At 39.5% G+C, this 18799-nt stretch overlaps 1 protein-coding gene across 1 annotated transcript in view; it reads right to left on the minus strand.

Annotated features, from left to right (window-relative positions):
• LOC126191509 (nucleolar protein 9) overlaps positions 1–15880 on the minus strand; it is a 50270-nt gene extending 34390 nt beyond the window's left edge. The window contains exons 1-4 of the mRNA XM_049932404.1: positions 15676–15880; positions 15369–15595; positions 7206–7413; positions 3304–3638 (exon numbers count right to left, since the gene is read on the minus strand). Coding sequence (XP_049788361.1) covers positions 3304–3638; positions 7206–7413; positions 15369–15595; positions 15676–15853 — 948 coding nt within the window. The 5' untranslated portion in view covers positions 15854–15880. The remainder of the gene's footprint in view (positions 1–3303; positions 3639–7205; positions 7414–15368; positions 15596–15675) is intronic.
• Between the last annotated feature and the right edge of the window lie 2919 nt (positions 15881–18799).

The raw sequence follows: 18799 nt of genomic DNA on the forward strand, positions 1-18799 counted from the left end.
CTTCAATGACTGCTTCAGATTCTGTACCATTTGGATCCTTCCTACTAACACAAGCTTTTCTGAACAGTGCAGGTGGGAACCCTCCCTACAATATACCCTATGTTCCCATATAACCCATCTGCACTCAACTTTCATTAGTCACTGTCTTTCATTCACATGTCCCCTTCCCTCCTCCCACTCTGGCATTACACAGCCTTTTATTCCATCAACACCCCACTTCTTTCCTTTTCTGCTTCCCCTCCCCCTCCAATCCAACCCCACAAATGCACCTAGCTGACCCACCACATCCCAGTATGCTCACACAAGCAGCACATTACCGTCACACACCCTACCCCCTCCCTGACGCAGGCTCCTCCTTACCCCACCACCCAGATCGCTACTCCCATCAAGTGTATTGTTCTCATTCGCAGTCAGGTGTCAGCAGCTACAGACAGTGGTTTTGTGTGTGTGTGTGTGTGTGTGTGTGTGTGTGTTGTTTACTTTAGAAGAATGCTTTTTGGCCAAAATCTCACTTGTTTAGCAGTCTTTTCGCTGTGCATGTCTGTGACTCAACATCTCCATTGTATGGTGATTGCAACCTATCCTCCTCATAATATTTCAATACAGAATGAACTCACAAATTGCGATTATCGTTCTATATCAGCTTAGAATATTTCAGAAAGAATGAATGCAAATTTATGTGAGACTGAGACTTGAGCCCGGTTTTCTCAATTGTTGCCTTAACCAGATTGGCTATCCAAGCACACTTCCAGGAGCACACGGGAGAGTAGACACAAAGACAAATGGAGATAGTGGCTGCTTCTAGAAGATAGCCAGAGAGCTTAAGGTGACCGCTCGTAACTGGCACAAATTTTCATTTGTTCTGAAATATTCTTCAACTGATGTGGGACCATAATCGCAATTTGCAAGTTCATCATTATTATAGTCCTTTTGTTGTAACTATTCATGTGGTACTGAATCAAATGTTAAGAAATACTACATCCACCTGACTGACTTGATCCCTGGTTTTTAGAATGTCACATACAAGAAGCACATGTTCCGTCCATGAGACCAAAGTTTTTGGAATTAATTACAGTTGGTACGAAGGAGGACATTGTGTTTAGGATAAATCATTATGTCTGAACTCAGAATGTGTCCTAAGATTCTACAACAAATGAATGTCAATGAGATTGGATGGTGCTTTCATTGATCGCTTCTGCTACCCTTCTTGTTGATGGGTGTGACCTGTGCTTTCCTCCAATTACTGTGCACAGTCTTTTGTGTGAGGGATCTATGGTATACTATGGTTAAAACAGAGGCTACCTCAGATGCAAATTCTATATAGTGGAATTTTCCTCATACCATAGGGCGTTGTTCAGTTTTAGTGATTTTAGCATGCCTCTGCCACTTATATTGCTCACCTTTGCTGTGGTGTGAGTGTTAAACTGGGACAGTATACCTCGTTCCTTCATTGGAAAATGGAGGTACATTTCTGTGTTTACACTGTCATCCTCAGTTTCACATACTATGCCATCCATGAGTATCTGAACACTAATTACTGTACCATTAACAGTTTCACAATGACCCAAGTTTCTTTGGGTTTTGTGAGCTGTCTTTGAATAACATTCCATTATAGCAGCTGCTGTAGCCTTCTAGCATTGTCTTTTTACAGCTAAAGGGATTTCATTTAGCATCTCTCTAACTCTCTGCTTTGTTTTACACCTATCGTGCAGTAGTTGCTGTTTCTTTAGAAGCTTCATCACATAGACTGTGCACTATGTAAGCTCTTTCCAATCACAAATGCTTCTATTAGGCATAAATTTAGCCAGTGCTTGGTCAATTATCATTCTAACCTTTAACTACAGTTCTACATAATGCATCAAGATTTAACAGTTTCAAGTTCTTCCTTGAGATACAACACTACAGCCTCTTTTCTAGTTAATATCTAAATCTTCCAACATGTTTTCATTGCCCTTCGTATTTTGGTAATCATTGTTGCTGGCACTAAGTCATGCTAACTAAAACCTGTTTAAAAGTGAACATTCTCAAATAGGCCATGTTGTTGACTATTGGACTGAAGTGTAAGCTGAAATTTTTAGGAGGGCATGCTCCGCTTCCAAGCTTTTGTAATGATGAAAGATGTTTGTGATGTTTAGTAATAAGTAAGTATTGGGACAGCTCACTGTGGGAGATTTTATTATGATATGTGCAGATAGGAGAATGACTTTAACTCATCATTTCCATGAGACATGAGAGCAAGTGAGCGACTCCATCTGCTGTGCGGGGTCACTTGTTCCTTGGCATTATGCTCTGAGAGTGTTCAGAAGACTAGGAAAAAGAAAGGAAAGGTCATAGTTGCAATAGATGTCATGAAAAATGACTGTCAAATTGGCTTATAAAAAGATGTACTTATTCTCTTGATCTTGCACAAGCTACGTATATTTAAGAAACCTGTCAACCTCCTTAGTACAAAAACAGATGGTCCGGCACAACAAAAAGACACACATTAGCTTATGGCCAAAGCCTTCTTAAGAAAAGAATGTACACACACATTCATTCATGCAAGCACACCTCGCACACACAACCACCATCTCCATAAGTTCAGACCCGATATTCCAACTTAAGAGTTTCCATTGTTTGATTCTCCCTTAGTATAACAGCCTGTGTTGTGAAAGATGGTGATGTTATAAAAGAAATTGTGAATACAGAAGGTTCAAAGTATAGTTGTTTATGTGATTTAAGTAGCTTGGAAGACAATTAATACTCTCTTTCAGCACCCATCCACACATAAGGAGATGAAGTTTCAGTTATATTGGGAAGTGGGGTGAGGAGGGGGTGTCTGGAGGTTGGTATAAGGATCCAATTATAGTTTTATATCAACAACTGATACGGAGTATTACCCAAACAACATTGCATGGAATTTTAATCTCTATGTTTAGCTATCAAAGTATCAGGACCACAGAGAGAATATGAGAATCTTGGATGGACTGTTTTGTTATTAAAGCCTTCAAAATATTATTAAAGTGGCTAAATAGTGGCTTTTATCAGGGATGTAAATATAACTACTGAATGCATAATGCATTTCTAAAAGACTGTCATGACACATTCTTCGGCTTTGCCAAGTCGAGACAAAATTACCACTTTCCCACCTATCCCAGACCTTGTCTTGATTGCAGATCAGATAGTTACCACAATCTATGTAAATAAATTAAAAATCATGTAATGACATCACTGGTTAAAGCAGAATGTCACTTTTGGGATTTTCAACATATATCTTACCAACGTCTGACCACTAATACATCAATGCAGTAGAAAGACACTCACCTCAGACGGCACACAGCAGTTTTGCAGCAGCCTCTGGACAAAGAAGTTCGCAGTTGGGTGAAGAGAAAGTAGTGCAACACGTCCATGTGACAGCTGATTATGAACAGTTGTCAGCAGGGATGGATGGTGTGCAGCAACAGTTGCGACAATTGCTTCAGCAAGTCGACAACTTGCCTCGCATGACAATTCTGTGGGAACTTCACTTTCACTGTCTTCTGCACGTTCATATCTAAATACGTCAGCTAAAAGACGCTCAATGAGAGGTTTGCTGTGTTCGCCCAATGCTTGTAACGACACTTGCAACAACCCTGAAGGCAGTGTTGATCCTGCAAAATCTGAAAACAAATGGGGTACTGTCAGAATAGAGTAAACTGTCCAACACGAGCAATTATCAAATGTTTCACATGCAAATTTTGATAGGAATTTTAACTGACATTTGCCATCTACTTCTGTTCAAAACTAAATGAAATGAGACTATGCTCAGGACTACATAATGAAAAGAAGCCTATGACAATTGAAAGTGTCTCATCAGAAATCAAAACACATATGGTATGATTTAGTAAGACAATACAGTAACAAATTTGTCATCATGTTACAAGGAGAGCACATCGCATTTTTTTTTTTTTTTTACATTTATGGTATGTTGCGTTCACAAAAATATCAATACACCAAAGCAGTTTGATGCAACTCTAAAAAAAACGTCTTTGAAGTCCTCTGAGCATCTTTAATTCTCTATAGGTAGGATGATTTTTTGATGGGTCTCCTGGCTCTGTGGTAGAATCTTCACCTGTCACATGGGCAGCTTGCTTTTGTATACTGACGTCTGTTTTTTTTTTTTTAAGGTGCATGTTCTATGAGCATGTCTGTGAAGCATGAAATACATAAAGCTGGAAAAAAAAAGAAAATCTATAGTCCCCAAGACAGACTGGTTCAAGTCTTGTTTCAAAAACTTTGATCATTTTTTCTGTTCAGTTTGAATACTTATGGCATCAAATATATGCTAATCAACACTGATCTAATTGTCATTTTTTATGGAAAATGGATGTCTACAAGCCACCTAATTTTGTATGGCACAGGCTACTTCTGATACCACTAATTGATCCCTCCTATCCTGTTCCATTTGTGAACGGTGCACGGTAAGAATGATCATCAGTAACCCTCTGTACTGGCTCTAATTTCTCAAAATTTCTCGTCATTGTCATTACACAACATGTTTTCCAACTCTTTCTAGAAAGTGCTCTCTCAAAATTTCAACAGTAAACCCCTCCATGATGCACAAGGCCTCTCTTGTAGCTTCTGTAAATGGAGTTTGCTGAGCACCTCGGTAAAAATCTCGCACCAATTAAAAGATTACGCGACTAAACATGCCGCTCGTCATCGTATCTTCTCCACCTGTTCTATCAGCCCTACCTGGTAAGGATCCCATATTGATGAACAATACTCAAGAATCTGTTAGTCCATCTTTTGAAAGACCTTTGCGGTTCATTGTAAAATGTCAAATCAAAACATCTTCAAATGTCTAAATTTCCAGTTTCATTTCACTTTTGCTACCAGTAACAGCATTAAATTACACCATCTTCCGTCCCCCTGACCGATGTGTAGAAACAATTCTACCTCTTGCACAATCAAAATAGGGGACAGCTTACAGTCACTGGTATCCTGCAGAAGTCTACAGGATACCAGTGACTGTCTGCTGGTACCTATTTTTATTGTACAAGAGGTACATGTCGGTCAGGGGAACGCTGAAACTGGTAGCAAGAGTAAAATACAACTGGAAATTTAGACAGCTGAAGGTGTCTGGATTTGACATTTTATACTCAAGAATCAGTCAAAGAAGTGCATTATAAGCCAATTCCTTCATGGAATGAATTACATTTGTCTTCTTCCTATGACTCTCAATCTGGCATATGCTTTTCCTACTATTTGTTTTATGTGGTCATTTCACTTAAGGTCATTCTGGATAGTTACTCCTAGAAATTTTATGGTTGACACTGTTTCCAGCAGTTTCCCATCTATCGTGTAGTTGTAAAGTAGTGGCTTTCTTTTCTTATGTGTGTACATCTACATTGTATGCTCAATATGTTACATTTATTCATCTTCATGGTCAACTACCAGAGCATGCACCATTCATCAATCCTCTGCAGATAATTTTGCAAATTGCCACTTTTTTTAGACAACCCCATTGTCTGCGAACAGTCTTAAAGAACATCTGACGCTTTCTACTAGATCATTTATACACACTATACACAATAACGGTTCTGGAAATTACCTTTAATCTGCTGATTTTGTTCTGTTAAAAAAATATGTGTTGAGTTCCATCTGCAAGGAAGCCATCTGCAAGTCTGGTCCGATACTCGAAAATTTCATAATTTTTTCACTACCTGGCAATATGGGAACAGTGTCAAATGCCTTCCTTAAGGCAAGGAACATGGTATTAACCTATGCACCTTTGCCTACAGTGCTAAGGATATAATCGAAGAACAGAGCAAGCCGAGCTTCACAACAGCTCTGTTTGCTGAATCCCTGTTGATTTTTATACAGGATATTTTCAGTCTTGAAAAACATCATAATTCTTGGGCATAAAACATGATCCATAATTTTACAACAGATTGACATCAATGACACAGGCTTATAATTGTGTGCAACTGTCCTGCAGCCCTTCTTGACAACATGAATGACATGATTTTTTCCAGTTGCTAGATACCTTCATTGCTCCAGCGATATATGCTAAACTGCTGCTAGGAAGGGAACAAGTTCTTTCACATAATCTTTGTAGAGTCTTATAGATATCTCATCTGGTTCCTATGCCCTTCCACAACTAATCAGCTTCAGCTCCTTTACCATTAAGCGATCGATTCTCAAAATCTGTCATTTGACATTTGCACAATGGGTGAAAGGAGGGACTGTGTTACTATCTTCCACAGTGAAATACTTTTGGAATACCAAATTCAATATTTCAGCCTTCTCTGTTATCTTTAGTTTTGGTGCCAGTATGATCACTGAGTGAATGAATAGAGGATTACGAAATGCTGACTTTACACAAAAGAGAGGTTTCTGAATGGCTTATTAGTTTTACACAAGACCAAAACCTCTCCGGGGTGTACACAGATCGGTTGACAAAATTTTACTTTCAAAGTCACTGCATGCTCCCCTCACTGCTCTCCTTATGCTCATTCTGACTTATGTTTGTCAGCTAGATTTTGACTTCTCTTGAATCTGACATGAAGCTCTCTTTGTTTACGGAGCAGTTTGCTAACATGGCACAGTGGGTATATTTCATGAACCAAAAACTGTACCCAAGCATCCACTCACTGGGACTATGTCATCCAAGAGGCCATAGAGATCAGAAAAAGCAACATTAACTTGAACTGGGACAATAACTAATACCCAGGTGGTGCACGGAAGCAGGCTCTCAGATTTGAGAGACTACAGAAATATCTTTCAAGTTATTTACTTTTCACTGGCCACCACCAGAATCTCAGACATAGACAGACAGACACACCTCTTGCAACACAGCAGTCTGTTGTTTCTGACAAAAACAATGGAAGTTATCATAGGTGTGTCATGTTTTTATTCTATTTTGATGTGACAAGAATACCAACAATGTTTTATACAACAACCCACAGCGAATTTTTGTTCCTACAAGGTACATGCTGTTTGCATTTGAGATAGTCTTCAAGAGTGCCAGCCCAGCACTTAAGTACAAAACACTGCCTATGGTTTATCAAAATATTAAATGTGTAAGTGATTTTTTTCTAAATATACATGACTGAAAATTCTTCTAATTTCAAATGTGTCACCCTTTACGACAATAAAACTAATTTCTTCACACCAACTGCTGTCGATACTATATTACAGCACTTATTTAGTTTACAAAACATACAACACCAACTTTTACTTACCCCTAAGTTGAGGCAAACCAGCCAGGACACGAGAATACCTCACCAACACTTTTTTTAACTCCTCATGATTATTAGCACGAGTTCCTAACTGTTGTATCACAGTTCGTACTATGTGGTTAGCATACTGATCCCACACAAACTCTTCTATATTGTTCAATACAAATAGCGCAACCTTTGTCAGCCACAGCCGTTCACCTCCAGGTTCACGCTAAAAGAGGTAACATTGAATTGCTCATTACATCCAATGGTTTCAGCATTTTTCAAACACAGCAAACTACAAAGACATAACTTAGTGAATCAGAGAGTACTACAAAAACTGAAGACAATATAACCAAGAAGAAAATATCTGCTACAAGTTAAAAGTGCCTCCAAGTTCCTTCTCCAATAGGGTTTCATCATCTACACCACAGCTCTAAAGTTTGCATGAATCTTCCAATGTTGTTGTCCACCTTCATTTACAGAAATGGATGTGCCAAACTCAGTATCAATGGCTTTGGTGAGATTTTTGAAAATTTAACTTTAATTCTTGACAAACATTTAAGAACATTAAAAGAAGAGCGTCCACAGAAGCTGTGGTCTTTTACTAGAAAATGGATTGAAGTCATCCGCCCTGACACTCAGGGATCACAAAGGCATCAAAGGAGGCAAAGATAGGGAGAAGATATTGTACTACAGTTCTTGCTTTTAACTGTCATACAAACACATAAATGTCGGATACCAAAATAAGTGACTGTGAGACAGAAAATCAACTAAAATTGCACAACACAGAAATGGCAACTTAACCTGATGGAATACCTACACATGTCTACAAAGAATATATCAAAAAACATTGTTTTTCTTCTAACAGCACCATGCCATAGATCACTGCAGGAATGAAATATTCCAAGCAACAAATACACAGATCATTCCCGACATCAAGAGAGGTTGATGAAGAGACAAACATGTCTATAGACCTGTATGACTGATATCGGAGGATTTAAAGTGGAATAATCAGATAAAACTCACTGCAGGAATGAAAGATACCAACCTGAGATTCACAGGAAGAATCCCATGGAAGTCTAGTCCACCCATGAAGGAGATGGCTTACAAAACCCTCGTAATCAGACACTTGAGTATTACTCATCAGCCTTGGACTCTTACCAGGTAGGATTGACAGCACATACAGACAAAGTTTATTCAAATGAAGACTTTCAAATACAGATAAAATTATTCATTATTTGTCAATGAGAAATAACAGTATTTCTTTGTCATTTGTGAATGAATGAGTGTAAGAATAAAAGATAAATTTCAAATACAAAACATTTATTGTTTCAATAATTTGTAATTTGTAAAACAAATGCACCTTTTCTTGCTTTTAGAATAGTTTCAAAAACAATCATTTTTTCAAACACATCTGCAAACAGTGTTTTTATTTTTTGTAGAACTGATATTGTTGCACATGAAAGCTTATGTTACACCAATGCTGAAGAGAGTAGTACTGTGTTATATCTTCTGCAAAATCACATTCAATTCATAATTTCCTTCAGCAAAAAACTGAGAGATTATCAGTGTCTGACTTTCAGGGGAATTGCTCTAGTCAAAGATGTTTTTGTGAAGCCTGGATACTATGAAAACTGAGGCTTTGAGAATGGGTCACCTGTTGTGCCTAGATATCTCAAGACAGTAAAAGCACTGATCTTGCAGATAAAATAAGGGAACTGAGACTACAAGCAATCTATCTGCCTGCGCATCATTTAAAATTTGAACATAAAATAAGGAAAGTGACATTTGTGCAAAATGTACTCCCCATAAACTGGCTTACAGAGTACAAATGTAGGTTCAGAAGTCATGGTTGTGCTTTGCAGCCAATGAAATTCTGCAATCAGTAGTTTGAAAGCTTTTGATAACCCTCAAACACAGCACTGGAGAGCACTCATTTTTACGTGAGCTTTTATAGCTACTATTCCACACTACTAACCCTCGTGAGCTTTTATAACTACTATTCCACACTTATTCCACACTACTGAGTCAAATACTTATGATCATGAAACAACCAATGTACCTGTTGTGAACCACAAAGTCCTTCCGAATGGAATACTGACAGTACGCTGCCACTCCCCAGATGCCCTAACTGAATATCATGAAAATATATAACATTCTTACAGTATACTTTAACAGAAATGCGTATTTTGTAAAACAACACTGCATTGTGTATGCTGGAAATTATCCAAGAAACATCGACATGTCAGTATTGACATTACTTTACCTCACAAGTTATCAAACTAATAGTTAAAACCACCTTTAAAGCACTTAAATACAAAATACATTAACATGAAAGGATAGATAAAAAAATCTACTCACCAAGCAGTAGGAGGGGAATGCACACGAGGCACACACACAGAAAATGATTAAATCCTTTTGTGCATGTGTTCCCCTGTCGTCGCTTGGTGAGTAGATTTCTTATCTACCCGTTGATATTATATTATCAATAATTGATTATTTTGGTTGTTATAAAATACATTAACAGGTGGAACAGAAGAATCAGGATATAAGCCACCTTGGCTAACACACAATTATTCTTCCCAGGCACCACTTGAAAACAGAAGAAGAACAGGAGAAGTGATATAGATACCCAAAATGCTGCCCACAACACTAAAAGTACACAATCACCGACTCTAGCAAGATATTAGAGTATATAACAGTAAGCATTACTAAAGAAATATTTAAAGTAGAACAATGGTAAGATGTATTATCAACACGATAATTAGGTGACACCTCATCTCTGGAGCCTTGTTTTCACATACAGTTCAAAAAATGATAAATTTTTGTTCAGTCATTCTCTCTTCCACTGGGTTTTTGGATGGAACTAAATATGCCTGTTTTCTCAACATTTTCAACAAAAGTATACTACTTTCCCAAATGACAACTTATATCACACTAAGTGAAGACCTTGATACCACTTTGCAAAGCCCCAACAAAATTGCCTAAACCAAATCTTGGGCTACACTGTCGTTTGCACATCAGGCTGTCATCAGAACCTACAGTCCAAAAAAATAACATAGATGCAAAAAATATTGACAATGATCTGTTCTCTTAATATCTGCACACATGCAACGTTGCAACATCGTTACGTCAGAGGACAAACCTATCATTCAGTATTAGTCCGTCCAATTTATCTATTAAATCCATTAGCCTATATACTCATCAAATAACAAACAATGGTGAATTTGTTGACTGTGTTGTGAGTGAGAATAATGTTAACAGATTAGGTGCTCACACAATGGCACAATGGACAAGTATTAGGTATGTTTCTAAGGTAAGTCCATAGAAATCGATGTAAAAGTTTCGTTGGGGGGGGGGGGGGGGGTATGGGGAATATCCTAGTTACGAACACTAATAAAACAAGATAGACAACCTCTTTTGCAACATAAATGCCACACCACTGTATTCCTTGTACCTTTGGTGTAAACAGAAATACAGGTGGTTTTCACTATGAATGGTCAGACGATACAGCTTATAAAAATGTGTGTGTGCGTTTTTCACATCACCACCACTAGTTCAATTTCAGCCAAACCTGGTACACACATTACTTACTGTCAGGCAACAATTGTTGTTGGTATAAGGACCAAGTGCCTATCATACTTCATATGATATGATGTCAAACAATGAGATGTGTGAAAAACTACCGCATCATGCATTATGTTTAAATTTATTATTTCTTTGCTACTAACTCTATTTGCAATATATTTTGCAGACAGTATTCACATATGCCACTGACTGCACCTATACAAATACATCATTGTACGACACACAGTTCTAGAGATATGACATCAAACACTGAGATGTGTGAAAAATGTTGCATCATGCATCAAGTTTTAATACATTTATCCTTTACTACTTAGGCACTTTTACCGTCAAGTCAATGCAAGGAAATCACTCACAACTGGCAGTGCTTCTGACAGCTTTTAAACATTAAGCTCAAACAGCTGTTGGCAAAAACAGTAGCTGTCTACAGAGCTGCGAAAAAGTGTTGTCAGAGACATTTACAAAATTGTGATGTAGACACGCAAAGCAGCTGTACTTGTGTATCAGTACATTATGCATATTTCTTTGTAAACCGTTTCATAATTTCAAATGTGTTTTCACAAGTACCTAGAAATGAGATTTTTTTTTAATATTACATTATAAACACAGTTCATTTTTTGTTGCCTTTTCTCATAGAAAATTGGCAAAATGAATATCTGGTCAATATGAGGTTTGTCAGCTAGTTAAGTAATAAAAACATGAATCAAGCACATTACTGACATCCAGCAACAATTGATAACTAGCTGATTATTCGCTGCACTATATAGCAGCAAACAGCATTTTGATTCAAAAGTGGTATATAACAATTTCACAATTCCATCAGGGTGTTATCTGCATTAATATCTATTAAGAAAAAGAAACACAGAAATTAATTTCGACACCTAATCAATAACATACTATGAGTTTCTATACATATGAGAAGTAAAATACATAACACTACAGGTATGCCACATCTGGGGATTACAGAAATGTCCGATTCCACCCGACTGCTCTGACCCATGACATCACCAATATGGCGGAAACAACCATTCTTAATGTCTCCAATATGGCGCCTATGACATTACACAAACATGACAACAAACACATCTCCATCCAAAAATATAATCAAACTAACGAGATCAGTGCAGAAAATTTGGGGTTTTTGGGCGGCGACAAACTAAATATAAACACATACAGACACACATCGCGATCCCAAACCACAAAAAAACGACGATATAAAAACACCACTAAATTCCCAAATTCCGCTATACTTACTACATCAACAGGAATCGGTCACTTCCCTTCACCTACATAGCTCAACCACAGTTGTCGATACCACAAAATAAAAACCAACTACTCCAAAAATTATAACACAAAACCAACATCTAAAACAACAAAAATTGGAATTGGATACTTCCCTTTACCTATACAGGTCAACGGCAGCTCACGGTGCCAAATACACACAGCTAGGGCACATTGGAATCGGACACTTCCCTTGACCTATATATGTCAGAAACAGCTCACGATACCAAATACACATAGCCATGACGACAAATTGGAAGCAGTCACTTCCCCTGACCTATATAGCTCAAATACAACTGATGATACAAAAAAAAATGGAAACTGAGTACTTCCCATAAGATAAATAAATCAATCACAAGTGACGATACCAAAACATCAACCACCAACATATGCAGTAAATAATATCAAGACAACAACACACAACCCCCCCCCCCGAACATCATAACACGCGAACAATAGACCTAAAAAACAACTACTACTTCACAAAAAAGTTCCACCGCTACACACTAGGTAAGCCACCAAAACTCTCTCTCTCTCTCTCTCTCTCTCTCTCTCTCACACACACACACACACACACACACACACACACAAACAAGCAAACAAAAAAACACAACCAAAACAAACCCCCAACTTGCATATTCTGCTTGCTTACGTCACATTTCACTACCTCCGCCACAAGCCCAAAAAGTCGCAGAAACTAAATGACGGGCAACATGTCATCCCCCATTTCAGTCCACAGACATGCACTATTAACTTAGAAGTCATATCTATACCTAACAAAAGCAGCCACAAATTGAATTAAATGACTTACTGCATGACAAACCAATAACATCAAATGACATGGCAATAACATAAACACAATGGAAATTTAATTCTTAACTCACTGAAACTAATTTCTGCTCTTTTATAACAGTAACGACCGATAAATGCACACTTCAAGCATTGACTCCCAAATGAACCCTATACACCACGTAACATGCGGACCATACATACACACACCATCAGAGAACACCACCACACCAAAACAAGACGACATCTACCAACACAACACACTCATTAACTAAACTCCACGCCATCATGACGTCACACACCACAACACCCTTACGTGGTGGTGGTGGTGGTGGTGGTGGTGGTGGTTGTCGGGATGTTTAAGGGGGACTAAACAGCGAAGGTCATCAGTCCCCCATTCCAAAATCAGGCGAGCCGAAAATCTACGGAGCAGGTAAAAACCAAAGGGGGAGGAGACGTCCCCCCAGGCGCTAAAAGAACACAAATGGAGCAACAAACATTACAGACAAGAACAGGACCCTCTCACGGCACACCAGAACAGCAACAGACACAAGGACAAAAGACACAGAAAGGGAAAGGTGCAGGACCTCTAAATGCTCCACAAAAAACTGGGGCTTGGTCGACATGAACGATTCTCCATCAACCCGCGTGCACACGAGGTACCGGGGTGAATATTCTCCACTGCCTTCTTTAGCAATACGTTCCTCCCATGGAGTAGCTAGGGAGGGAAACGATCTCTGATCCAATTTCTTCCCGTTGAGGTTAGACCTCGATCGCTTAGAGACTGCCGGTGGAGTCCCACCAGCGATAGATGATGTACCACGCTTCATTGCGGGTCATCCGCCCTGATGCCACCTACTCCGACCAAGGGCCCTCCCCACGGGTGCCACCCAGCCACAGCAAAGGCCACCTGGCAGGATGGCCATTGCCGGGAGTCCCGATGCCCCAGGGTGATGGGCATCTACTCCTTGGCATACGTGGGGAGTTAACGGCGCAGGCATCAGTAGAGCGATCCCTGTGTTGTCAGGGGGCTACAACCAAGAGGGTACATGGCGGCCCCACCACAACGGACTGGCTACCGTGCTGGATCTTAGGTGCAAAAATGGCCAAGGTCGTCGTCGCAGTTAAAAGAAACACTGCAGAGTGCAGTGTGGTAATCGCCCAAGAGATCGAAAACGAGCGGGACACCATTGCAACGACGAGAAAGACGGCTAAAGGTCTAATTGCACGACGGATACAGTGCACCATGTAAGGCGCCCTTCCCCAATTGGCTCGCTCTTCGGAAGAATTTAGAAAGATGGAGGTCAAACCCGAGAGGGGACCATCACATAAGGCCGAAACATGTGAGACTCCTTTTAGTCGCCTCTTACGACAGGCAGGAATACCGCGGGCCTATTCTAACCCCCGAACCCGCAGGGGGCCACCCTTACGTCACGGAGCAATGACGACGGGTGAGATCGGACTCTTCTGTTGACCCAACATCTCTATCATAGTTCCTTTAACAATTAAATTACAACATCCAGCCATTCAAATTACTTACAAGGAAATAGAAATATATGGGGGGGAACAGTGATAGAGACATCATATGACCCAATTGAAAAATAATTTTCACTCACTTCTGTGCTAACTTATTTTATAATGAAAAAATATGGAATCTAATTTATCTGTCATTTGTGTGGTCATTCTCTACATAAACAACTGGTGTCTTCATACAATCACAACCAGCACCACACTCAAAGTCTTTCCATTACAGTTAATTAAGCTAAAGATTCTCTAAAACAATATTCTACACATGTTAAGACTCAAATATTTAGGGCAATCTTCATGTCATAACTACAATATATAATACAGAGATTAGAGTGCTAGTTGCAACGCAACTTCAACAACTACTGCAAAATACGTATTTCATAAGGCATAAGGAAACTACATTAATTGGTAAAATTCTTTTGCTGAAATAAATGTTAACCGTTCACCCCATAACAAAATTGTAGGAGACTTGCACCATGATTCGATACATGGGCATTTAAGTAGAGTCCTCCCTTTGCATTTTTTACCCTCATCATTTTTGTAGGCCTACATTATGTAGTAGAGCCTACAACATAATATGCACAAAATACTCATTAAGACCAAGTACATGTGTATGTCTTGTAACTTGAAACTTCGTTAGGTATAGAATTTTCATATTGTGTACATTGTAGTGTGAAAAGAACGTACCACCAACTCAGGATTGTTGATACCATATGCAAATAATTTTGTCGACATTGCAATGTATCGCAGATACTGAGGATGTACCAGTTTCTACTATACTACTTGTTTTGGCACAATGGCAGTTCGTATGAGCGTTTACAGCAAATCAAACACGACAAACCGGTCAAAGAAAACCATGGTAACGACCGGGAGAGCGGTGTGCTGACCACACGCCCCTCCTATCCGCATCCTCAACTGAGGATGACACGGCCGTTGGATGGTCCCGATGGGCCACTTGTGGCCTGAAGACGGAGTGCAAACACGACAAACATTCATACTTACCAGATTCCTGTCAGCAGCAACAGTAATTAACTTCTGCAAGACGTGACTTGCAAACTGGTCAACACAAACGACTCTTATTTCTTTATCAAATTCCTTGACAAATCTGTTAATCACGTCATCACTTGAAAAAGGCAAAATGTTTTCAAGAGCTCTGGAAGCAAGCTGATTGTATGAATAATTCAGTTCTTCTCCTACAGTCTGTTGAAAGACGTTTTCCACAAATATTTCTGTAATAGAAAGGAAAATTCGTGTAAGACTTCATAATGATGTTTGTAAACAAACTTTCTTTATACATGCGTTCACTCACTTTTTTCTTCCGCGTTGTCGAAACCACTTTTGTCAAGCTCCAAAACCCTAAGAAAATATTGGTACGTTTCTTCATTTATGTGACTTCCTCTACCAAATTTTCCTTTCTTGCCATATTTCCTTGCATTTTTTAAAAACGACTTCTTCTTGCGCTTAAACCCACGAGTCTTGTTGTCCATGCCGCTTTAGTTGCAGTCGATTGAGTGCTGCGATAGAAGTCAAGTAACATCGATCATTTCAGTACGTCGATCTATCAGGAACGATCTACATAAATCCGATAAGTCATGATACCTGCAGACAACACCGACTCATGAAGATTAACTCGCATTATTGTTTAACTCAATGTCCCATCTCTTCCTCGCAATCAGATGAAGGATGTTCGTGTAAAGACGCTGTTTAGGTAGTTAGCATGCGAAGATCTTTCCACTGGGCGCACTCTGGTTTGATTTGCGAACACAGAGCGTCACCAAGGCGCATCGGCGATTGGACGTTTCCGCGTGCCATCAAGAGGTCCCTTATGCTTCGGCGTCGCATCTTGGTGGTATTATGAAAGGGCTTACAAAGAAATCTCCTAGAGACAGTTGAAAGAAGCCGTGAAGGGAAAAGTCATTTTTTTTTACTTGCAACATGCTCCTCTACAATATTTATAATACCACATGTATGTATTTTGTGTGTGTGTGTGTGTGTGTGTGTGTGTGTGTGTGTGTGTGTGTATTTGGGGGGCGTACTGGTGGTGGTGATGATGATGATAATGATGATGGTGGTGGTGGTGGTGATAATGATGATGATGATGATGAGAGAAGGGAGAGGGTGAAACCCAGTGCCAACACATAGCCTACACCTTGTGAGTAGCACCAAGGGACCGCCAAGCTTAATGTCCCTATCCACAGAGGGATCATCATCAAACGTGTCACATGGCCTCACTTCATGAGACACTGCCGGGGGTTTTGGTATTTAAACAAGGACAAGTCTGGTGATCATAAACTTTACGCCATCACCTCCCCTCGCCAGCCAAATGCTGACAGTGAAAAATTTTTTCCACCATTCGAATTGGCTTATCCCCAGGTCAATTGTGTGTGCTAGCAACCTGGAACACGGAGGAGAGTAGAAATATCATTCTGTTCTGTTCTGAGATTCGTTAACAAATTGCAGACGAATCTCAGGTTTACGTGTGTTCCGTGTGCCAACTCTTGCGGACGGGACACAAGATAACTATTTACTATATTTAATAAACTCTGCTGATAGACTTCATCTCGCTGGGTTTTACGATCGTGAGTATTATAGAAAACATGTTTGTCTTCATGTACCATTGGTATATTTTGCTTTGTGACAGTATTTTGACATTTCAGATAGTTACCATTTCCATCTTGAAGATCCTCCTGCGATGGCCCCATTCAGAAAACGAAATGCACAACTATGAAATACTTTCGGAGGCTTTGCCGATGAGTGTTCAGATGTTCCCTGTGAGAATTTAGATCTGGATGAGTATGTGAGGGAATGTATTTGTGATTCTGAGGACGATTCCAGTGACAGTGACATTTCTGGACCTGTAAATAATCGTAAGGTGGGAGTGTTGTCAAGTGATTCTGACAATAACGATGAAGGTTACCTATTTGCTTTGTCATAATTATAGGAGTGATTGATGTGAGCTGGCCGGAGTGGCTGAGCGGTTCTAGGCGCTAAAGTCTGGAACCGCGCGACCGCTACGGTCGCAGGTTCAAATCCTGCCTCGGGCATGGATCTCTGTGATGTCCTTAGGTTAGTTAGGTTTAAGTGGTTCTACGTTCTAGGGGACTGATGACCTCAGAAGTTAAGTCCCATAGTGCTCAAAGCCATTTGAACCATTTTTGATTGATGTGAAACTGGCATTCATCTACACTTACAACCGCATGAAGGTCATAATGGAGTCATAACATTTCCAGTGCAATGTGACTCTGTAGCTTCTGTGATTAGCCTGCTGTATAGTGATAACTTGTTTGAATTGTTTTACAAAAGAAAAAAATGGTTCAAATGGCTCTAAGGGCTATGGGACTTAACATTTTGGGTCATCAGTCCCCTAGACGTAGAACTACTTAAACCTAACTAACCTAAGGACATCACACACAGCCATGCCCGAGGCAGGATTCGAACCTGCGACCATAGCATCAGGGTAGTTCCAGACTGAAGCGCCTAGAACCGCTCGGCCTTATTTCACAAGGAGGTGTGCCCCTGCCATGACTAAATCTCAGGGAAGTGTGAAATGTTGCCTAAATCACTGAACTGGACTCCTTTTACAGAAAGAGACACGAAGAAATTCCTTGGCCTTATTCTTCTTACGGGACAAACAAGAAAAGATATACGGAAAGATTATTGGTTAAGATACCCTCTAATAGCTACACCAACATTTTCACAGACTATGAGTGCAATAGATTTGAACAGATTTGGATATACTGGCACTTTAATGGAACAATAGCTGTTTCAAGTTCACCTTTCCTGGATTATTTCCTCAGTAAACTCAGGAATTTTACAACCAGAGCAACAGTAGTCTCTGGAAGAAGTGATGGCTCCATGGAGACGTCACCTGAGGTTTCGAACACTCAACCCTGCAATGATTACAAAGTACAGTTTACTTGTTAGGATAGTGTGCGAGAATGACACAGGCTATCTGCAATATAAGTGGTGAAGAGGTGAAACTGGAAGAACTTCTCTCAGTTCTTGGTCTTCCAGACCAGGATGATTATCATACATAACAGTACTTCTGCTGCAGAGTTACTACTGAAAAACAAAGTCTGTGTTACTAGTAGGATGAATAGAAGTTTACCACAAACTCTGAAAGCCAAAGCATCAAGAATGGTTTTCTGTAGAGAAACAGACACTCTTCTCCTCGTAAGGAAAGACAAGCGGAATATCAGAATGATATCAACAATTCATAGCGCTTCTGTTGTACACAAAAGAAAGAAAAATAGAAAAACCAGAGAGAATATATTGAATGAAGCCTGTGTGTGTAAACCAGTACAATGTCCATATCAAACTAGGTAGGTGACTGTGTGGACCAGTACCTTTCATGCTATCCTGTTCTAACGAAATTGATGAAATGTACGAAAAAGACATCTGTTATCAAATAAACTGTAGACTTTTCAATTTGT

This window comes from Schistocerca cancellata, chromosome 6, assembly GCF_023864275.1.
Source record: "Schistocerca cancellata isolate TAMUIC-IGC-003103 chromosome 6, iqSchCanc2.1, whole genome shotgun sequence".
Taxonomy (NCBI): Eukaryota; Metazoa; Arthropoda; class Insecta; order Orthoptera; family Acrididae; genus Schistocerca; species Schistocerca cancellata.